The sequence below is a fragment of the Neoarius graeffei genome, chromosome 21, assembly GCF_027579695.1.
Source record: "Neoarius graeffei isolate fNeoGra1 chromosome 21, fNeoGra1.pri, whole genome shotgun sequence".
In the NCBI taxonomy this organism is placed as follows: Eukaryota; Metazoa; Chordata; class Actinopteri; order Siluriformes; family Ariidae; genus Neoarius; species Neoarius graeffei.
In genome coordinates this window covers 55,901,853-55,924,566 of record NC_083589.1, presented here as the reverse complement: position 1 = coordinate 55,924,566, position 22,714 = coordinate 55,901,853, and the positions used below count along the sequence as shown (strand labels likewise).

The window sequence follows — 22,714 nt, the reverse complement described above, 5'->3', positions numbered from 1 at the left end:
CAAAATACATTCCCATGTGCTTGGCGTGCTTGTGCCTGACCATTTCTGTTTTGTATTAAATTAAATCTTGCCAAAATGACTTAGTTCAAACCTGGACATATAGAAATAGAGCATGTTAAAAAAAAAAAAAAAACGGAAAAATAAAGCCCGGAAAGCCCGCTCCTCTGCTTCAGCCAGACTTGAAGACCCGACGGTGCAATGCTTGCAGGCTGTCAGAAGTAATTAGACCTAAATTTATAGCTAACAAATCAGCAGACGCCCCAACAATTATTATTTTCGTTAGGCCAGTGTGTAAGGTATGTTAGAACCGTGCCTTATAGCCTACGTTCTATCACAATTTAAAGGAGGTTTGAGGAGTTGGAGGCTGCGAGCGCAATGATGTTCCGACATGCGCTAAACTTTATTCCCTGAAAATCATACACCAGCGTTCAATGCCCCAAACAGTCAAAATGTCTAGAAGACTACGGCTAAATAATAATCATAGCCTACTAAGTTAAATTACGTCAAAACATCTGTTTCTGGCCTATGAAATGATGGAGGAAAATGAGAACGAACGCAAAGTAGATAGCAGCCAACTTCACGCGATCTTTTAGGTAACTTAGCACTCGTGTTGGCTACAATATTTCTCTTAATAAAATCTTGAATTGTTTTTGAAGTCGTATTCAACTAGCCTGGCTAACGCGACTTCAAAGCTCTCCGAGCATTTGGTCTGGCCAAGCTATTAAGCCCAACCGTTTCCCAGAGCGCGTGGTTGACCCGCCTCCCTGAAATGCCTCAGTTTGCTGCTGGTCGAAGCCAGAAAAGGCTGTGACGAAGCTTAAACCAATCACATCACGCTTTCCTCTGACGTATGTGACGCGACGGGGCTAACTGGTAGATTAAACTCTTACCGAAGCCGGTCGGGAGCAAGGCGAAAACGTCCTTCCTTTCAATAAATACCTCCAGGGCTGCTCTTTGCTCCGTTTTCAATGAGAACTTCCCGTTGAATGCTTTCAATACAGCATCTACCGCTGTGTCAAAGGCTTGCCGCTGCTCCATGTTCGTAATGTTTCTAGTGAATGAAGCGCTTCCGGCATAGATTCTGTAAACAATCTATGGCTTCCAGTCGCAGTTCTACTACGTCACTGCCTTGAACACGCCTCTACCCAGGGCCGTTGGAGATGCTCAAAGTTGATTGGTTCCCGATTTTTCGGGAGCTTGGAAATGCTGTAGATAGCCTGCCTGGCCAGACTAAGCTCGGAACAGGCCCTCGTGTTGCGTCACGCTTAGGATGGGCGGGCCCAGGCTAGTATTCAACACAAAGTAAGGTCAAATTATAGTTTTAATTTTAATTTAAGCGAAGATCCAAACTTTTTTCTATATTGACATCGAGCACAGAGGAGCATGTCGTTCTGCTTTCGGTTTCGGCAGCATGGATGCGCTTTACATGAAAGAAGGCACTGATGTGTCTGCCATCGATAAAGGTGTAAAAAAACAAGTGGAGGTGGGCTTGGCTGTACGAAATAGGTGAAAACGGAAAGCCATTTAGTTCATGGGGCAAAAAACTAAACGTTCCAGGCGCTTGCATTTGTGTGGTTTGCCACAAAAAATAATATACGGAAGCAATGGAAAGAAAATGCAATAAATTGAATATATTAATCCATTAATTAATTGATAATAAAGTTATCAGTTCTAAGTTAACCATTCTTAGAATTTCATCGAAATCCACCCATAACCCCTCCCCCCCGTAGAATTTCATCGAAATCCACCCATAAACCCCCAAGCAAAGGGGGAGTCCCATATACGATTCGTACATTGGGGGAGTGCCTGTTAGAGAGCGCACTTGTCCTGGGCCATCGGCATAGTGAGGTAGGGTGGCCAGTTCCTTTCCTCGCCGCCTTTAACTTCCCCAGTGTTTCCACCAGGTCCCCATTCACTGCTGGGTGGACAGGGAGCGAGCCCCAGATCCCCGTCGAGCCGAGGCTTGAACCAGGGACCGTTCGCTTAGCGGTCAAGCGCTCTAACCACTTGGCCACCTGCGCTCCCCATAACACCCCCCCCCCCACCCCACCCCACCCCCCGTAAATTTTCAGTCAAATAATTTTTTTTTGCTTTAATCCATGAAGATTCATGCTGTGACCTGCGATCGGTCGGGTGGCGGCGACTGATATGCAGGTGGACGCAGGCGTTTTGCATCAAATCCTTTATCGTGGTCAGATGTATTGCAAGACGCAGAGTTTTTAAGCTGTTACGACAGGACGCAACCAGTCAGAAGCAGACGCAGCTAGACGCAGGTTGACACAACGCACGGAAAACCTTTAAAAATATAAGGCCATAAGACTGCTCGCAGGTTGTTGTAAACTATTTTCAGGTGCAGGCTGCGTCTACCTGCGATGCATTGCAGCCATCTCTAAAGACTTGCCTTCCCCTGCGTCAGCCTGCGTCTAGCTGCCACTACCTGCTTCAACCTGCGATTGGTCGCTCAAGCGTTGCACGACCGCCTGCCTCTACATGTGTCATGAGGAAGCTGTGGCAGAGATGCCAATCACTACGATTCGTGCGTAGTCACTACGTTTTTGACAGCAGCACTACGAGGCTACGACCGTCTATTCAGTTTATATGGGATTCATACGATTTTAGCATGGATGCGGTTCGAAACGCGTGAATCTATAAGGGTTCACGATATTTTGCCGGTGTTCGGTACATTTGAGGCCAATTATCGCTTGATAATTCAATGTTTTGACTGTATTTATGGTCAAAGTTTGCTTCGATGGGCGCCGCCATCTTTGTTGACAAGCGTTCTGCGCATGCGCGAATTAATTATCGATGCCGCGATGGAATGTCGAGCAGCCCATGTCACTAGGTATTGAGGGGCTGTCGGGGTGTTGTAACCTCACAAACTATCGCTCAAAACATGAAATCAGGGTCGTCATCCACCCAAAACACCATGTTCCGAATATGCAATGAACATTTCACGATATATTCGCAAAAAGAAACGAAACACTGTTGGAACTGAAACGGTCATCTTCTGAAGTAAATCAATCAGAACTGAATAAGTAATCTGACTTGATATTGATGAGATTAAAAGTGAAAGGAAGTTGATAAAAATTAAAAGTAATCAAAGTGACTTGACATTAATCATGGGAATAAAAAGGAAATGGACATGTTCCAGTATAACTATTTGAGTATTTGCTAATTGAGTGTTCCAGTATGTTATCTATAAATATTGATGGTATGTAATCTGCATTTGTGGAGTAAAGTTAAGAAAATAATATTCACTGTTTGAAAGTTGATTGTATACAAATTACCAGAGAAGTCTTTACTTTGTGTGAATGTGGTGAGTTATGAGTATCACTCATGAGTAGGGATGGGAATTGATAAGGTTTTTACGATTCCGATTCCATTTTCGATTCTGCTTTACGATTCGGTTCTTTATCAATTCTCTTAACGATTCTCATTTGAATTAACCCTAACCCTAGACATGCTAGCGTGGCTGCTGCTGCTGGGTTGAGATTCACCAGTCCGAAGCGTGTCGAAAACGTGACATTCATTTAAAAGTATCGCATGCTGTGTGCGCAAATGTTTTTGCATATTACTCGTGTTCCCTCCCAACGATGTAATATCTACTTTGCAATGGCTGTAGGTCGCCCGGTTGTCATCTTTCCTTGAAAAATGCAGCCAAACTTTTGAGCGTTTAAACCGCTTGGTTGCCATGTTTACTGCTTACTGCATGTCGCTACGCACGTTGCGTAACTTGCGTAATATACATGACGTTAGTCGTACCCGCTGGAATCGATAAGGGAATCGTTAGCAAATCTGGCAAACGATTCCATGGAATTGAAACACTGGGAACCGGTTCTCAACAAGAACCAGTTTTCGATTCCCATTCCTACTCATGAGAAAATCATGAGTGATTGTGGTTTGGTTTTATTTTTCAGATAATTGAAAAAAAAAAAAAATCAACAATTTTCTCCCCCCAAAACCAACATGTCCCAGTTCATTTTAGTCACCTGTATCTATTCAGAATGGCCCTAAAAAAGCACCAATTTCCAAAATTGTTGGCATCTCTGCTGTGGCCTAAAGGTTAGAGAAGCAACTTTGGGACTAAAAGGTCTCCGGTTCAATTCCCTGGACCAGCAGGAATGGCTGAAGTGCCCTTTTAAGGCACCTAACCCCCACTTGCTCCCTGGGCACTGTAGTATAGCTGCCCCCTGCTCTGGGTATGTGTGTGTGCTTACATGTGCTTCAGATGGGTTAAATGCAGAGGAGGAGTTTCGCTGTGCTTGGGTGTACATGTGACAAAAATAAAGGCTTCTTCTTCAACCTGCTATTTGCACCGATTGGAAGTGAATCGCAGCTGAAATGCAAACAGATCGTGCATCAGCCTGCCTCTACTAAAGACTCTGCAACACTCCGGCATTATCTGCATCATCGTGCGTCGGCACAAGACCAGTCTTGCGTCTACCTGCGATTTTGTTATCGCAGGTCGATGCAAGTAGTCGAAAACTAGTTGCAGCCTGCTGTCTGACCCGGGCATAAGTCATACAGGGACTAACGGGTTTCACAGACCTTTCCGCAAGCTTAAACGTAACTTAAAATGGATAAAACGTACACTGTGATAGTTTATAGAGATAACTGGTAACTTATTTTCGGGTCATCGATTATTTTCCTTACATGTTGACATCCTGTTCATTCTTACTTCAAGTCCTTACTTACAGTGGTATGCGAAAGTTTGTGCACCCCTGGTCAAAATTGCTGTTCCTGTGAACAGTTAAACAAGTTGAAGATGAAATGATCTCCAAAAGGCATAAAGTTAAAGATGACTCATTCCCTTTATATTTTAAGCAAAAACAATTTTTTATTTTCATCTTTTACATTTTCAAAATGACAAAAAAGGAAAAAGGGCCTGAAGCAAAAGTTTGGGCACCCTGCATGGTTAGAACCTAGTAACACCCCCTTTGGCAAGTATCACAGCTTGTAAACACTTTTTGTAGCCGGCTAATAATCTTTCAGTTCTTACCTGGGGGATTTTCACACATTCGTGCTTGCAAAACGCTTCCAGTTCTACAAGTTTTTTGGGCTGTCTTGCATGCTCTGCTCTTTTGAGATCTATCCACAGATTTTCAGTGATGTTTAGGTCAGGGGACTGTGAGGGCCAGGCAAAACCTTCAGCTTGTGCCTCTTGAGGTATTCCATTGTAGATTTTGAGGTGTGTTTTGGATCATCGTCTTATTGTAGGACCCGTCCTCTTTTTAACTTCAACTTTTTTACAGATGGTGTGATGTTTGCTTCCAGAGTTTGCTGGTATTTATTCGAATCCATGCTTCCCTCGACCAATGAAATGTGCCCTGTGCCACTGGCTGCAGCACGACCCCAAAGCATGATGGATCCACACCCATGCTTCAGAGTTGGAGAGGTGTTCTTTTCCTGGAATTTGGCCCCCTTTTTTCTCCAAACATACCTTTGCACATTGTGGCCAAAAAGTTCTATTTTGATTTCATCAGTCCACAGGACTTGTTTCCAAAATGCATCAGGCTTATTTAGATGTTCATTTGCAAACTTCAGACGCTGAATTTTGTGGCTTGGACGCAGGAACGGTTTTCTTCTGATGACTCTCCCATGAAGGTCATATTTGTTCAGGTGTCGCTGCATAGTAGAACAGTGCACCGCCACTCCAGGGTCTGCTAAATCTTTCTGAAGGTCTTCTGCAGTAAAACAGGGGTTTTTATTTGCCTTTCTAGCAATCCAACGAGCAGTTCTTTCAGAAAGTTTTCTTCATCTTCCAGACCTCACCTTGATCTCCACTGTTTCTGTTAACTGCCATTTCTTAATAACATTACGATCTGAGGAAACAGCTACCTGAAAACACTTTGCTACGTTCTTGTAGCCTTCTCCTGCTTTGTGAGCATCAATTATTTTATTATTCAGAATGCGAGGGAGTTGCTTAGAGGAGCCCATGGCTGTTGATTTTAGGGACAAGTTTGAGGAGTCAGAGAATTTATACAGCTTTGAAATCTGCATCATCTGACCTTCCTTAATGAAGAATTTGAACAAGCCACAGCTCAATAAGCTAATTAAGGTCTGGAACCTTGGTAAAAGTTACCTGAGAACTCAAATGTATTGGGGTGCCCAAACTTTCGCATGGTGTTCCTTTTCTTTTTTCACTCTCCAATTGTACAAAACAAAAATAATACACAAATCTTGCAGAAAACGCTGAAAAGAAATGTCTCGTCTTTACCTTTATGCCTTTTGGTGATCAGTTCATCTTCTGCTCACTTAACTATTCACAGTAACAGACATTTTCAGTAAGGGTGCCCAAACTTTTGCATGCCACCGTAAATCCTTAAATGGATTGTGGCTTTGCAGTGGTTCTGTATGTTTTGGTTGTGTTTCCAGTGGTGTGTGTGTGTGTGTGTGTGTGTGTGTGTGTGTGTGTGTGTGTGTGTGTGTGTAGTATTCCTTGCCTCTCCAGCTGCTCAGTAACACAGTCATGACCCAGTGGATGGAGATCCTGAGAGCGGTTGTGGATCGGGACGTCCCTCCTGTAAGTCTTGTTTGTTTGTATTCCAAGATAAAAGGATAATTATGATTTGGATAATGAGGTGAAGTTCCTCATCCACCTCTGAAGAGCCTCACAGCAGGTCTACCTCTGATTCGTAGGAGACGCTGGAGGTGGACGAAGACGATCGGCCAGAGTTAGTGTGGTGGAAGTGTAAGAAATGGGCTCTACATATCATCACCAGGATGTTTGAGAGGTGACCTGACACCTGAAACACACCATATTCTCATCTAGAACGTCTCAGAGTCTGTGTGCACTTTTGTATCTTTTTTTCATCCTATTCGTAGGTACGGGAGCCCGGGCAATGTGACAAAGGAGTACTACGAGTTTGCAGATTTTTTCCTCAAGACATACGCTGTTGGGATTCAGCAGGTAAAACCTGAATGTTGTTTATTATCAGGAAATACACACTCGCCGTGCAAATTTCCATTCACCCAGACTTGACGTTATACAACCCCGATTCCAAAAAAGTTGGGACAAAGTACAAATCGTAAATAAAAATGGAATACAGTAATTTACAAATCTCAAAAACTGATATTGTATTCACAATAGAACATAGACAACATATCAAATGTCGAAAGTGAGACATTTTGAAATTTCATGCCAAATATTGGCTCATTTGAAATTTCATGACAGCAACACATCTCAAAAAAGTTGGGACGGGGCAATAAGAGGCTGGAAAAGTTAAAGGTACAAAAAAGGAACAGCTGGAGGACAAAATTGCAACTCGTTAGGTCAATTGGCAATAGGTCATTAACATGACTGGGTATAAAAAGAGCATCTTGGAGTGGCAGCGGCTCTCAGAAGTAAAGATGGGAAGAGGATCACCAATCCCCCTAATTCTGCGCCAACAAATAGTGGAGCAATATCAGAAAGGAGTTACAGTGTAAAATTGCAAAGAGTTTGAACATATCATCATCTACAGTGCATAATATCATCAAAAGATTCAGAGAATCTGGAAGAATCTCTGTGCGTAAGGGTCAAGGCTGGAAAACCATACTGGGTGCCCGTGATCTTCGGGCCCTTAGACGCCACTGCATCACATACAGGCATGCTTCTGTATTGGAAATCACAAAATGGGCTCAGGAATATTTCCAGAGAACATTATCTGTGAACACAATTCACCGTGCCATCCGCCGTCGCCAGCTAAAACTCTATAGTTCAAAGAAGAAGCCGTATCTAAACATGATCCAGAAGCGCAGACGTCTTCTCTGGGCCAAGGCTCATTTAAAATGGACTGTGGCAAAGTGGAAAACTGTTCTGTGGTCAGACGAATCAAAATTTGAAGTTCTTTATGGAAATCAGGGACGCCGTGTCATTCGGACTAAAGAGGAGAAGGACGACCCGAGTTGTTATCAGCGCTCAGTTCAGAAGCCTGCATCTCTGATGGTATGGGGTTGCATTAGTGCGTGTGGCATGGGCAGCTTACACATCTGGAAAGACACCATCAATGCTGAAAGGTACATCCAGGTTCTAGAGCAACATACGCTCCCATCCAGACGACGTCTCTTTCAGGGAAGACCTTGCATTTTCCAACATGACAATGCCAAACCACATACTGCATCAATTACAGCATCATGGCTGCGTAGAAGAAGGGTCCGGGTACTGAACTGGCCAGCCTGCAGTCCAGATCTTTCACCCATAGAAAACATTTGGCGCATCATAAAACGGAAGATACGACAAAAAAGACCTAAGACAGTTGAGCAACTAGAATCCTACATTAGACAAGAATGGGTTAACATTCCTATCCCTAAACTTGAGCAACTTGTCTCCTCAGTCCCCAGACGTTTACAGACTGTTGTAAAGAGAAAAGGGGATGTCTCACAGTGGGAAACATGGCCTTGTCCCAACTTTTTTGAGATGTGTTGTTGTCATGAAATTTAAAAATCACCTAATTTTTCTCTTTAAATGATACATTTTCTCAGTTTAAATATTTGATATGTCATCTGTGTTCTATTCTGAATAAAACATGGAATTTTGAAACTTCCACATCATTGCATTCCGTTTTTATTTACAATTTGTACTTTGTCCCAACTTTTTTGGAATCGGGGTTGTACTAACACAGTGAAATCCATCAAACGTCTTTATGTTTTATGTTTTACGTGCATTTACGTTGCTCTCCGTTGTCTATTAAAGAGACGATTCTTTTGATGAGACGGGTGGGATGTGGCTTCAGTCTCTCAGATCAGAGTTCAGGAAGAAGGAATAGACAGTATTTTAATAATATTGGCTGGCGTTGAGTGGTATGTCAGATGTATTCCATTCAGCTAGCATGATACTGAGCGAGTCGAAGACGAGTAGCTGAATGGAATATATCTGATATACCATGACAACAAACCATCCATTATTATTATTCATGGATGCAAATGGTGCGCCTTTTGGCGGATGCCGCCTTTTTCATGGCTGTCTGGGGGACTTGTGTGAATCGTGCAGATCCGATGAGTTTTTTTTTTTTTTTTTTTTTTGGGGGGGGGGGCGTTGTAGTGTCTGATTATAATTTCATCAAAGTAAATTCTGTATTAAAATTACTAAATAAGCAAATGCCATTACAGTCCATGAAACATAGGAAGCCTAAGTATGAGAAGAAAACAGTAAATCAGAAAGCTGCACACGTAAAGCCAATTACATAACTTACTGATGGAAATCCTTGCGCGGAAATCCTTCACTGAAGTGCAGCCAGCAGCAGATAATGGCGCGCAGCCAATTGGCTTTACGTGCGCAGCTTTCTGATTTACTGTTTTCTTCTTATACTTCCTATGTTTCATGGACTGCAACGACATTTGCTTATTTACTAATTTTAATACAGAATTTACTTTGATGAAATTATAATCAGCCCCCCCCCCCCCCCCCCCAAAAAAAAAAAAACAACTCATCGGCTCTGCATGATTCACACAAGTCCCCCAGACAGCTGTGAAAAAGGCGGCATCCGCCAAAAGGCGCGCCGTTTGCATCCATGATTATTATACATTCCTTTTGGGTGTTCGACGTGTCTTTCTCTTTCAAAATTCTCTCAAAATCTTCCGTATTTAACGAAGCAAACCTGGCGGCCATCTTTGTTTACAAATTGTCACCGGAAGTTTTACGGCTCCGACGTGTGACGTCATGTTGTCTTGACAACCATGCAATATCGTAAACCATATTCAACGTTAATTCTCCATTGGGTAGAGTGGCGTAATACACGTAGGATAAGCAATACGCTAACAATATTGCATGCTATCAAATACAGGTGTGACGATTAATCAATCCCCGATCTGTCGATCCATTTCAATCCGCGATTCAAAAATCGATTCAAATTTAATGAATGACGATTCACTAACGATACCTAATTTCTCATCTCATCTCATCTCATCTCATTATCTCTAGCCGCTTTATCCTTCTACAGGGTCGCAGGCAAGCTGGAGCCTATCCCAGCTGACTACGGGCGAAAGGCGGGGTACACCCTGGACAAGTCGCCAGGTCATCACAGGGCTGACACATAGACACAGACAACCATTCACACTCACATTCACACCTACGGTCAATTTAGAGTCACCAGTTAACCTAACCTGCATGTCTTTGGACTGTGGGGGAAACCGGAGCACCCGGAGGAAACCCACGCGGACACGGGGAGAACATGCAAACTCCACACAGAAAGGCCCTCGCCAGCCCTGGGGCTCGAACCCAGGACCTTCTTGCTGTGAGGCGACAGCGCTAACCACTACACCACCGTGCCGCCCGATACCTAATTTCATCCCGATAATCCTAGATGCAGAACAAATTTCGACAAACGGCATAATTTTGATATTAAAAATTCGATTCGGTGTCCGGAGCTGTACGCGAGTGCAGCCATGTTTGTGGTTGCTATAGCAATCTCACGAGATCACGCGTTGCTTTGTGAGCAACATGGCGGACGACTCGGAATTCCTGAAGCTTTTAAAAGCTCAGTTTGGCGGCATTTCTTTCAACCTCAGTGCCTTCTGTACTCTCCGGACAATGAATGTTGTGTCTCAAGAGGTGGGATTCACTTTAACACAAGTGACTGTATTTTCGTGTTTTAAAAGATTGAGACAAGTCATGAAGTTTTCGTTGCTTTTTTTTTCGTTTCTTAGTGTTTTGCGGTTTGAAAATTAAAATGTGCCAAAAAATGTCTGATCCGTTCAGAGTTACAGTCAGAGTCGGTGGAGTGACTGGAGTCTGAATAAAGATGACAAAGGCAACACGACTCGTTTGTTTTTTATTGCTGTACATTTCTAGGCTGACAGTTAACAGAATCTCGACAACGAGTTGCATCAGTTATAAAATGGAGGACGAAAAATGTGATTCGAATCGAATCGTGAAAAAACTGAATCGTCACACCTCTACTATCAAACCAAATGAATGAAACCCGCTAGAAGGGAACAGCACACGTTTTTATTCCATTGAAAAAGTGTCCTGTATGTACAGTGGCGCTTGAAAGTTTGTGAACCCTTTCGAATTTTCTATATTTCTGCATAAATATGACCTAAAACAACATCAGATTTTCACACAAGTCCTAAAAGTAGATCAAGAGAACCCAGTTAAACAAATGAGACAAAAATATTATACTTGGTAATTTATTTATTGAGGAAAATGATCCAATATTACATATCTGTGAGTGGCAAAAGTATGTGAACCTCTAGGATTAGCAGTTAATTTGAAGGTGAAATTAGAGTCAGGTGTTTTCAATCCATCAGGTGTGAGTGGGTACACTGTTTTATAGAACAGGGAGGGATCTGTCGAAGTCTGATCTTCATAACACGTTTGTCGAAAGAACTACTTTCTTCGATTTTGGAAAATCTAGCTTACTCTTGCTGGTTTCTCCAAAATTAACTACACTGCCGTTAATTAACATCAAGACTTATGTGATACGGCACTCAAAATCTGTAAAGAATAGGCCGTTTGCAGGAATTGGTCACGTGTCAATTTTCCCCATAGCAACAAGCCCGTGGTGGCCAAGCTAACGTGACATTCCTTGACAACCGTAAGAGTTTGACTGGCGATGCGAAGCGATCCATTTCTATAATAGCTGTTTTTACCTTTTCTACTGTTGTTTTTTTTTTTTTTGACCCGAATTTTCGTGTGTACTTGGAAAAGGTTTGTGGTTTTAACTTCTGTCATACAACCCCGATTCCAAAAAAATTGGGACAAAGTACAAATTGTAAATAAAAACGGAATGCAATGATGTGGAAGTTTCAAAATTCCATATTTTATTCAGAATAGAACATAGATGACATATCAAATGTTTAAACTGAGAAAATGTATCATTTAAAGAGAAAAATTAGGTGCTTTTTAAATTTCATGACAACAACACATCTCAAAAAAGTTGGGACAAGGCCATGTTTCCCACTGTGAGACATCCCCTTTTCTCTTTACAACAGTCTGTAAACGTCTGGGGACTGAGGAGACAAGTTGCTCAAGTTTAGGGATAGGAATGTTAACCCATTCTTGTCTAATGTAGGATTCTAGTTGCTCAACTGTCTTAGGTCTTTTTTGTCGTATCTTCCGTTTTATGATGCGCCAAATGTTTTCTGTGGGTGAAAGATCTGGACTGCAGGCTGGCCAGTTCAGTACCCGGACCCTTCTTCTACACAGCCATGATGCTGTAATTGATGCAGTATGTGGTTTGGCATTGTCATGTTGGAAAATGCAAGGTCTTCCCTGAAAGAGACGTCGTCTGGATGGGAGCATATGTTGCTCTAGAACCTGGATGTACCTTTCAGCATTGATGGTGTCTTTCCAGATGTGTAAGCTGCCCATGCCACACGCACTAATGCAACCCCATACCATCAGAGATGCAGGCTTCTGAACTGAGCGCTGATAACAACTCGGGTCGTCCTTCTCCTCTTTAGTCCGAATGACACGGCGTCCCTGATTTCCATAAAGAACTTCAAATTTTGATTCGTCTGACCACAGAACAGTTTTCCACTTTGCCACAGTCCATTTTAAATGAGCCTTGGCCCAGAGAAGACGTCTGCGCTTCTGGATCATGTTTAGATACGGCTTCTTCTTTGAACTATAGAGTTTTAGCTGGCAACGGCGGATGGCACGGTGAATTGTGTTCACAGATAATGTTCTCTGGAAATATTCCTGAGCCCATTTTGTGATTTCCAATACAGAAGCATGCCTGTATGTGATGCAGTGCCGTCTAAGGGCCCGAAGATCACGGGCACCCAGTATGGTTTTCCGGCCTTGACCCTTACGCACAGAGATTCTTCCGGATTCTCTGAATCTTTTGATGATATTATGCACTGTAGATGATGATATGTTCAAACTCTTTGCAATTTTACACTGTCGAACTCCTTTCTGATATTGCTCCGCTATTTGTCGGCGCAGAATTGGGGGGATTGGTGATCCCCCCAATTGATAAAGGTAGGAAAGGAGAAATCATAAGTTCTAAACATACCTGCGCTGTCTCAGAAGACTTCTGGGCATCACCTGGCAGGACCGTGTCACCAACACCGATGTCCTGGCCAAGGCAGGGATGCCCAGCATGTTTGCCATGCTGACCCAGAGACGCCTGCGCTGGCTAGGCCACGTCAGCCGCATGGACGACGGCCGCATCCCAAAGGACGTGCTGTATGGTGAGCTGGCCACAGGCTCCAGACCCACAGGATGACCCGCACTACGCTACAAGGACGTTGCAAGCGCGACCTGAGGGCAGGCGGCTTCAACCCCGCAGACCTGGAGACGGTGGCCTCAGACCGCGCCGGCTGGCGGTCCACCACCAAGGCCGTCGTTGGGGAAGCCGAGGAAAGGAGAGAGACCCGGTGGAGGGAGAGGAGGCTACGATGACAGCTGAGATTGCAGATGGCATCAACAGACACCCGACCAAGCAACTTCACCTGCAGCAGACCGTGCGGCTCACGCATCGGCCTATACAGTCATACTAGGCGCTGCAACTCGACAACTGATGGATGACCCCTGGCGCAGATCACCATGATCTTTCGAGATCGAAGGAGCCAACAAACATACCTGAGAAATCCGCCATTTCGCACGTGAATTTCCAATGATTCACTTTAACTTACGACAGAAGTTAAAACCACAGACTTTTTCCAAGTACACACGAAAATTCGGGTCAAAACAGACAGTAGAAAAGATAAAAACAGCTATTATAGAAATGGATCGCTTCGCATCGCGAGTCAAACTCTTATGGTTGTCAAGGAATGTCAAGTTACAGTGGTGGGCAAAAGTTTACCTACCCCAACAGAATGTTTCATTTCTTGCCTATTTCTAAGAGAAATTGAATAATAATACACAAAAACCTTTATTTCACTTGTGGTTAATGGTTGGCTGAAGCTATTTATTGCATTCATTACTGCGTTTACTCTTTGAAAACCATGAAAACAACAAAAACTACCTAAATAACCCTGATCAAAAGTTTACATACCCCTGTGAATTGGCCTGAAAACCTGTACACAATTTGACAAACAGGACTGAATGGCAATTAAAGGCAACTACCTTCACCTGTGATCTGTTTTCTTCTAATTAGTGGGTGAAAATAAAAGTCAGTAAATTGCTGGACTTTTGAGAGAACCTTTTATCCCTCATCCAGTGCTGCGCGTCATCTTTGAGATTGAGCCATGGGAAAATCAAAGGAATTGTCAAAGGACCTGCGTGAAAAGGTAGTTGAACTTTATAAATCAGGGAAGGGATATAAGAAAATATCAAAGCAATTAAAAATGTCAGTCAGCACTGTTCAAACAATAATCAAGAAGTGGAAAGTCAGGGGCTCTGTAGACACCAAAGCCCGTTCAGGTAGACCAAGAAAAATTTCACCCACCACTGCTAGAAGAATTGTGCGTGATGTAAAGAAGAAGCCCCAAATAACATCTGGTGAACTTCGAGATTCTCTGAAACAAGTTGATGTGGATGTTTCAAAGAGTACAATTAGGAGACTCCTGAGAAGAAATGGGCTGCATGGGAGAGTTGCCAGAAGAAAGCCCCTTCTACACAAATGCCACAAAGAAGCCCGTCTACGATATGCCAGACTGCACAGAGACACACCCCAAACCTTCTGGCAAAAAGTTGTGTGGAGTGATGAGACCAAAATTGAACTTTTTGGGCACAACACTAAACGCTACATCTGGCGAGGAATCAACAAGGCCTATGATGAAAAGTACACCATTCGCACAGTGAAACATGGTGGTGGATCTCTGATGTTTTGGGGATGTGTGAACTACAAAGGCACTGGAAATTTGGTAAGAGTTGATGGCAGGATGAATGCAGTCACTTATCAAAAAATACTCGAGGAAAATCTACACGCCTCAGCCCGGAAGCTGCGCATAGGACGAACTTGGACATTCCAGCACGACAATGATCCAAAACACAAGGCCAAATCAACTTGACAGTGGCTACAACAGCATAAAGTGAAGTCAGAATGGCCATCTCAGTCTCCTGACCTCAACATTATTGAGCCACTCTGGGGAGACCTCAAACGTGCAGTCCATGCAAGACAGCCCCAGACTTTACAGGAACTGGAGGCTTTTTGCCAAGAAGAATGGGCAGCTTTACCGTCTGAAAAGATAAAGAGACTCATTGACAACTATCACAAAAGACTTCAAGCTGTTATTGATGTTAAAGGGGGAAATACACAGTATTAAGAATTGGGGTATGTAAACTTTTGATCAGGGTCATTTGTGTAGTTTTTTTGGTTGTCATAATGGTTTAAAAAGAGTTAACGTTTTCTTGACAATAAATGGCTTCAGCCAACAATTAACCACAAGTGAAATAAAGGTTTTTGTCTATTATCATTCAATTTCTCTTAGAAATAGCCAAGAAACAAAACATTCTGTTGGGGTATGTAAACTTTTGCCCACCACTGTAGCTTGCCCACCATGGGCTTGTTGCTATGAGGAAAATTGACACGTGACCAATTCCTGCAAACGGCCTCTTGAGTCTCAGTGGATGTGCATTCGAGCTGGGGAAATACAACAACATCATTTTAGATCAGTTTAGATTTTCTTGACGATTATTTTTAGTGTTATTTTTGAAGATGTTAAATAAAAGTCAAAAAAAATAAAAACTCAACTAACAGTATTAGTAATTAGACACACCTCTACTATATCATGGTACATGTGTGTGACGTGGATGCGTTGTGTGTCATTCCAGGTCTTGTTAAAGGTGATCGATCAGCACAGGCAGAAGCAGTTCGTGAGTCCACGTGTATTACAGCAAGCTCTGAACTACCTGACACGGGGCGTCTCTCACTCCGTCACGTGGAAACAGATCAAGCCACATATGCAGGTCAGAATCAGGGACGCTGATCACAATGTGCTGTTCGTTAATAAAGGAAAAAAGAAATTGGAGATGGGGGGAATGGAAAAGCTACTGTATATTCGTATATAAGAGGAATAAAACACTTTAGAATGTGCTGTTATTGGAAACTTTGAGATGGTAATGGGTTTTATTCCCCACTGGCCGAAAGGCCCGAAGGGGGATTATGTCGTGGCGATGTCCGTCCGTCCGTCCCGGGATGGGTGCTCACCTTCTGAAATCAACTCCTCTCACAATATTTGGAGGAATTTCATGAAACTTTGCAGGATTCTTTGTTATGTCATTAATACGCATTAGAGCCCTGCACTCCCGCGGGACCCGACGCAAAGCAGTGCGGCGCGGGACAAATTTTGAAAGCTCATTGCGGGCGCGGGCGGGAGGGGGAGTGCACAATGCGGGAGCGGGCGGGAGAGGTGATAAGCTGCAGTCCCGCTAACTAAAAACGTGTTTAAAATACAATTTATAAATTATTAATTTATGTCTATCGTATATAATTTGTGCTGGATATTTTATTTGGCATTAATAAAAACATTTTAAGATGCCTAAATTTGCGGATGTGGTCTAATCTCGCGTACGTTTCCGATTCCTTTCCGCTCTTCCGTGTTTGAGATCTCCGATCATGGCAGAAGAGCAGAGCTCCTCTAGTGAAGCTCACAGTGCTTCAGAAGTAAGTGCTGCTTTAAAAAGAGGTACATTTACCGTTAAAGAGTCAAGAGTCCTGAAATCAGACATTTGGAAGTCGTTCTCGCTCGTGTACGACGCAGAGGGAAATCAGCTGCCCTTTGCTTGTTGTGATAAGTGCCAAAAGGTTCTGACATACAACGGCCATAAATCAGGTACATCAGGCCTGAATCGCCATGTATGTACTGTCTTAAAAGGACAACAATTCCCCAAGCCAATGACAAGAACTTTCGTGAGAAATAACGCGAACGTCTGCATCATGCGGGATTTGCGGGCGGGTGCGGGACAAAATATGGCAGGCGCGGGCAGGAGCGGGACTGAAAATCATAATTCTTTGCGGGAGCAGGCGGGAGCGGGACTGCACAATGCGGGAGCGGGACTGAAAATTCCTTGATTAATAAAATTAATCCCTTGAAAAGCCTTGAAAAGACCTTGATTAATAAAATTATACTTTGACAATTTCATGAGAGTATGTTTTCCTTCTGAAATCAACTCCTCTCACAATTTTTGGAGGAATTTCATGAAACTTGGCAGGATTCTTTGTTATATGTCATTAATAAGCATATTGTAATTTTGTTAAATTGGGTCACGTTTTCCCAGAGTTCCAGCCCTTGATTAACAACCTCGTACTTTGACAATTTCATGAAGGTGCGCTCGCCTTCTGACATCAACTCCTCTCACAATTTTTGGACGAATTTCTCGAAGCTTGGCAAAAGGCCTCGTTATATGACGGTAATACGCAGATTGCGATTTAATTTTGTTTGTGAAAATTTTCCCCGAGTTTTGACCCTTCATTAAATAACCTGTACTTTGACAATTTCATGAGGGTGAACGTTCTTCTGAAATCAACTACGCTCATAATTTGTGGAGGAATTTCACCAAACTTGGCGAAAGGCTTTGTTATATGACAGTCAGTGCGTTTACATGCACATCCAAATCGAGCTACTGTCGGTAATCGAGCTAAGGGTCCCAGCAGGGGTGCCAGAGAAATCCAGTCCTACATGCACACAAGGAAATCGAGCTATTGTGTGAGGTACATTGTGCACCCGAGCCACAGGTGGCGCTACACGCCCCATCGTGTTGGTACACTTCCGGTTGTCGTCATGAAGAAGAGCTATTCAAGAGTATAAACAAAGTTCTCCTTGTTCCTCCTGACCTCTTCTGCTGCTCGCTACTACTACTGTTGTCATGCCGACCGAGGCTGTTGTGTTTCCCGCTTGTGGTCTCGTCACTCGTCACTTCCGGAAGGGGCAGTGCTGAAGTAAGTAGCTCGATAGGGTTTACATGCACTAAGTAGCTCGGCTACAATCGCATAATCTAGGTCGCGTAGCTCGATTACGAGAAATCCAGTTCGGTTTGATTTCAGCCGAGCTAAGGTGTTTCCATGGTATTTAGAACTTCGATTTCAGTTGAGCTACGGCAGAAATTCGATTTTCTCTATGTGCATGTAAACGCACTGAGTTATACGCAGATTGAAATTTCGTTTAATTTGGGCAAATTTTACCAGAGTTATGCCCTCGATTATTAACAAACTCGTACTTTGGTAATTTCATCAAGGTGTGCTTGCTGTCTGAAATCAACTTCCCTCACGATTTTTTGAGGAATTTCACAAAACTTGGCAGGATTCTTTTTATATGTTCAATTCGTTCAATTCAGTCGCATTTTACCAGAGTTATGGCCGAGTTGCCAGCGGGGGATATTGTGCTCTCAGAGCACTCTTGTTATGGTGATGATACACGGGGCAACTTTTTGGGCAATGTTGCCGAGCAATGTTGCTGGGCAATTGCGTTTTGACTCTTTTCTATTGAGATTGGGCAACATTGTTTCTTTCTGAATGGTTTTGATAATCTCTGGCAACTTTTTGAGATAAGCCAATCAGAACGCGAGTATCGAGTCATGTGACCTCCGGTGAGGTTCGGATCAGAAATTTCAAACAAATACGGCGGCCACTCAGTGTCAGTGGAGTGAAGAGATGGAGAGACTCCTTATCTGTTTATACGCCGGTAATTTCTGAAATTTCTGATCCGAACCTCACCGGAGGTCACATGACTCGATACTCGCGTTCTGATTGGCTTATCTCAAAAAGTTGCCAGAGATTATCAAAACCATTCAGAAAGAAACAATGTTGCCCAATCTCAATAGAAAAGAGTCAAAACGCAATTGCCCAGCAACATTGCTCGGCAACATTGCCCAAAAAGTTGCCCCGTGTATCATCACCATTAGTTGTTATTTTAATATTCTATATGGAGGAATTTACTTCACCAAAGCTCTAAAAAACAACAGACAGCTTGATTAAATGGTCACAGCAAAAATTAAGACATCGATTTTTTTTTTTTTTTAGCTAACTGTAAACTGCCGTTGCTAACTGTTGTTGCCCATTGTTAGTTGCCCTGAAAAGTTGCCCTGTGTCTCACCTAGTTGCCCGTTGCCAGCAACATTGCTCGGCAACATTGCCCAAAAAGTTGCCCCGTGTATCATCACCTTTATTATGTTTGGGAGCATGTAATATCTTGAATTTTTCATGTTGCTGTAAAGTAAACCCCGCGTGAATGAGATTAGTATGATTTAAAGCAGGGGTGGGCAATTATTTTTTCCATGGGGCCACATGAGAAACAGAAAATTTTGTGGAGGGCCAGACCAAAACGCTGAACTAAATTCTGCATAATATTAATTGTATTTCTTTATACAAAGCAATAAATAACATTGTTTTTACAAGCTGCTAAGACTGGTAAGAATATGGAAAAAACGAGGTTGCCTTACAGAAATGTCATTTATTCAATCAAATTTCCCAAAACAATGGTTAACAAAATGTGAACGTTTGTACCATTTTTTTTTTTTTCAGTCACATTCACCCCAAAACACAATAAAGACATCACAATATTGTCTTTCTACTCCAAATATCAAGCAAGATACGTCATATTATAATAATGATGCCCACATTTGTAGTTTAATCACCTCATTTGGTGTTTTTCGCCGGAGATCGGCTCCGGCGCCTGCTGGTGACGTCACACGATGTGATTGGCTGGACCGTTTGAAGGATGACTTACAAGTTTGTGGTTGGTCTGGACAAATTACGGAAGTAGTTATCGCGGGATTAGGTTCCGTGGGATTTCATGTCATGTTCATGTCGCGCGTATTGCGTTTTTGTTGAACACAACTTCAAAATAAAAGCAATGCACATTCAGTCCATGCGTGAGGTAAAATTAGAAAATACGTTTATTCTGTAATTTCTCATTAACCTTACGCGGGCCGGTCAGAATGAACCAAAGGGCCGGATGCGGCCCGCGGGCCGTAAAATGCCCAGGTCTGATTTAAAGTCTCGAGTGATTGATTTTTTTTTTGTTTGTTTGTTTTTCTGCAGACTATAACTCAGGAGGTGGTGTTTCCTCTGATGTGTTATAAGGATGAAGATGAGAAGCTGTGGCAGGAAGATCCATACGAGTACATCCGCATGAAATTCAGTTAGTACTCTGACTGTCTTGAAGGTTTTTTTCCTTCTGTTATTGTCTCTTTCCATCTCTCTCCATCTGTCTCGCTGTCTTTGCTCCCTTTGCAACGTTCTCAGTGATCACTCTCTGTGTTGCCAAGTTCGCTGCCTTTTTTCGTTTTTGAGTTGCCATTTTTAGAAATAATTTGAACAGCGTAACGTGTTGACTGATCTTGTGTATGTAAGCGAACTTGCTGTTGCATTGCTGCTGTAGATATGTTCGATGACCACGTGTTTCCCGCCACCGCGGCTCAGACTCTGCTGTACAAAGCATCCAGAAAGAGGAAGGAGGTGGTTACTAGTTTCACATTCCTTTATATTTTAAGATTTGTTTCTGCTCGTTTATGTATCAGCGATGTGTGCGAGTATTTTTTTGCGTTAATCATGTCTTTGTCTGAACACTGGATCAGGTCCTTCCTAAGATGATGGAGTTCTGCCATCAGATTTTGATGAACCCCAGCGCTGACCCCCGCAGGACAGACGGGGCGCTGCATGTCATCGGCGCTTTAGCAGATCCGTTGTTAAAGGTGTGGAAAGTTTGAAGACTATTGAATCATATTTACTCCTTTAATGGTGTGACAACTCGCTCTGTTTTTCCTTTCTTTGTTTTGTAGAAGCAAATGTACAGAGAGCAGATGGAGCTCGTGTTACAGAACTACGTGTTTCCGCTACTCAACTCCAACCTGGGCTACCTGCGTGCCAGGGTGAGGGGTAACATGGGTGGGATGGATAGAGGATGGATGGATAGATAATTGAAGGAGTAGATGGATGGACAGACAATTGAATGAATTAATATATAAGTGGATGGATAATTGGATTGATGGATGGATGAATGGATGGAAAGTCAGATGTCTGGATGGATGGATCATTGAATCAATTGATGATTGCTGTATACTGGAATGGATGGATACATGAATAAATGGATAATTGGATGGATGAACAGAGGGATAATTAGATGGATAATTGGATAGATAATTGAATGAGTAGATGGATAGATGGACAATTGAATGAATGTACAAGTGGATGGAATGATGGATGGATGGATGGATGGATGGATGGATGGACTGAAAATCAGATGTATGGATAGATGAATAATTGAATGGATTGATAATTGGCTGTATACTGAAATGGATGGATAATTGGATAGATAATTGAAGGGATGGATGGACAATTGAATGAATGAATATATAAGTGGATGGAATGAGGGATGGGTGGATAATTAGACTGATGGATGGATAACTGGATGAGTGGATGGGAAGTCAGATGGATGGATGGATGGATGGATGGATACATGAATAGATGGATAATTGGATGGATAAACAGAGGGATAATTAGATGGATAATTGGATAGATAACTGATGGAATAAATGGATGGACGGACAATTGAATGAATGAATGTATAAGTGGATGGAATGATGGTTGGATGGATGGATAATTGGATTGATGGATGGATAACTGGATGAATGGACCGAAAATCAGATGGATGGATGAATGGATGGATGGATAATTGAATGGATTGATAATTGGCTGTATACTGGAATGGATGGATAATTGGATGGATAATTGAAGGGATGGTTGGACAATTGAATGAATGAATGAATGAATAAGTGGATGGAATGATGGTTGGATGGATGGATAATTGGATTGATAGATGGATAACTGGATGAATGGACCGAAAATCAGATGGATGGATGGATGGATGGATGGATGGATGGATAATTGAATGGATTGATAATTGGCTGTATACTGGAATGGATGGATAATTGGATGGATAATTGAAGGGATGGATGGACAATTGAATGAATGAATGAATAAGTGGATGGAATGATGGATGGATAATTGAATGGATTAATAATTGGTTGTATACTGGAATGGATGGACAATTGGATGGATAAACAGAGGGATAATTAGATGGATAACTGGATAGATAATTGAAGGAATAGATGGATGGACGGACAGTTGAATGAATGAATGAATATATGGATGGAATGATGGCTGGCTGGATGGATAATTGGATTGATGAATAAATGAATGTATAAGTGGATGGAATGATGGATGGGTGGATAATTGGATTAATGGATGAAAAGTCAGATGTCTGGATGAATGGATAATTGAATGGATTGATAATTGGCTGTATACTGGAATGGATGGATGCATGAATAGATGGATAATTGGATTGATGGATCATTGAATTAAAGGGATAGATGGATGAGTGGATGGAGAATTTGATGGATGAATGGATAATTGGATTAAAAGTCCAAATGGATGGCTAGTTAAATATTTGAATAAGTGGGTGGATAACTGCATGGATGGATGGTCGGATAATCGGATTAAAGGGATAGAGGGATGAGTGGATGGATAAAGATGGCAGTGTGGTTGCTCTGAGGATCATAGATATGAATTTGTGGTATGAATGCAGAGGCGTATTCACAGCGTGTGTGTGTGTTAACGTGGTGTGTTTGTGCTTTGTCCTGGGTGTAGTCCTGTTGGGTTCTGCACTGCTTCAGTCCACTGAAGTTCCACAATGAGCTGGTTCTGAGGAACGCTGTGGAACTCGTCAAACAGGACCTCATCAATGATCAGGAGATGCCTGTCAAAGTGGAGGCAGCCATTGCTCTGCAGACTCTCGTCAGCAACCAGGAGCAAGGTCCGTCTCTCTCTCTCGCTCACACATACACACACACACACACACACAGCATGTGTTTAATGATTCTGTGCAAATTTATATTCCAATTCGA

General features: G+C 42.6%; 1 protein-coding gene across 2 annotated transcripts in view; it reads left to right on the top strand.

Moving 5' to 3' along the window:
• Positions 1 to 22,714, top strand: part of ipo8 (importin 8) — a 96,517-nt gene that overhangs the window by 25,497 nt on the left and 48,306 nt on the right. For both annotated transcript variants that reach the window (XM_060903391.1, XM_060903390.1), the window contains exons 6-14: positions 6,434 to 6,523; positions 6,640 to 6,734; positions 6,826 to 6,910; positions 15,644 to 15,778; positions 19,851 to 19,950; positions 20,191 to 20,267; positions 20,387 to 20,503; positions 20,591 to 20,680; positions 22,458 to 22,623. In XM_060903391.1, coding sequence (XP_060759374.1) covers positions 6,434 to 6,523; positions 6,640 to 6,734; positions 6,826 to 6,910; positions 15,644 to 15,778; positions 19,851 to 19,950; positions 20,191 to 20,267; positions 20,387 to 20,503; positions 20,591 to 20,680; positions 22,458 to 22,623 — 955 coding nt within the window. The remainder of the gene's footprint in view (positions 1 to 6,433; positions 6,524 to 6,639; positions 6,735 to 6,825; positions 6,911 to 15,643; positions 15,779 to 19,850; positions 19,951 to 20,190; positions 20,268 to 20,386; positions 20,504 to 20,590; positions 20,681 to 22,457; positions 22,624 to 22,714) is intronic.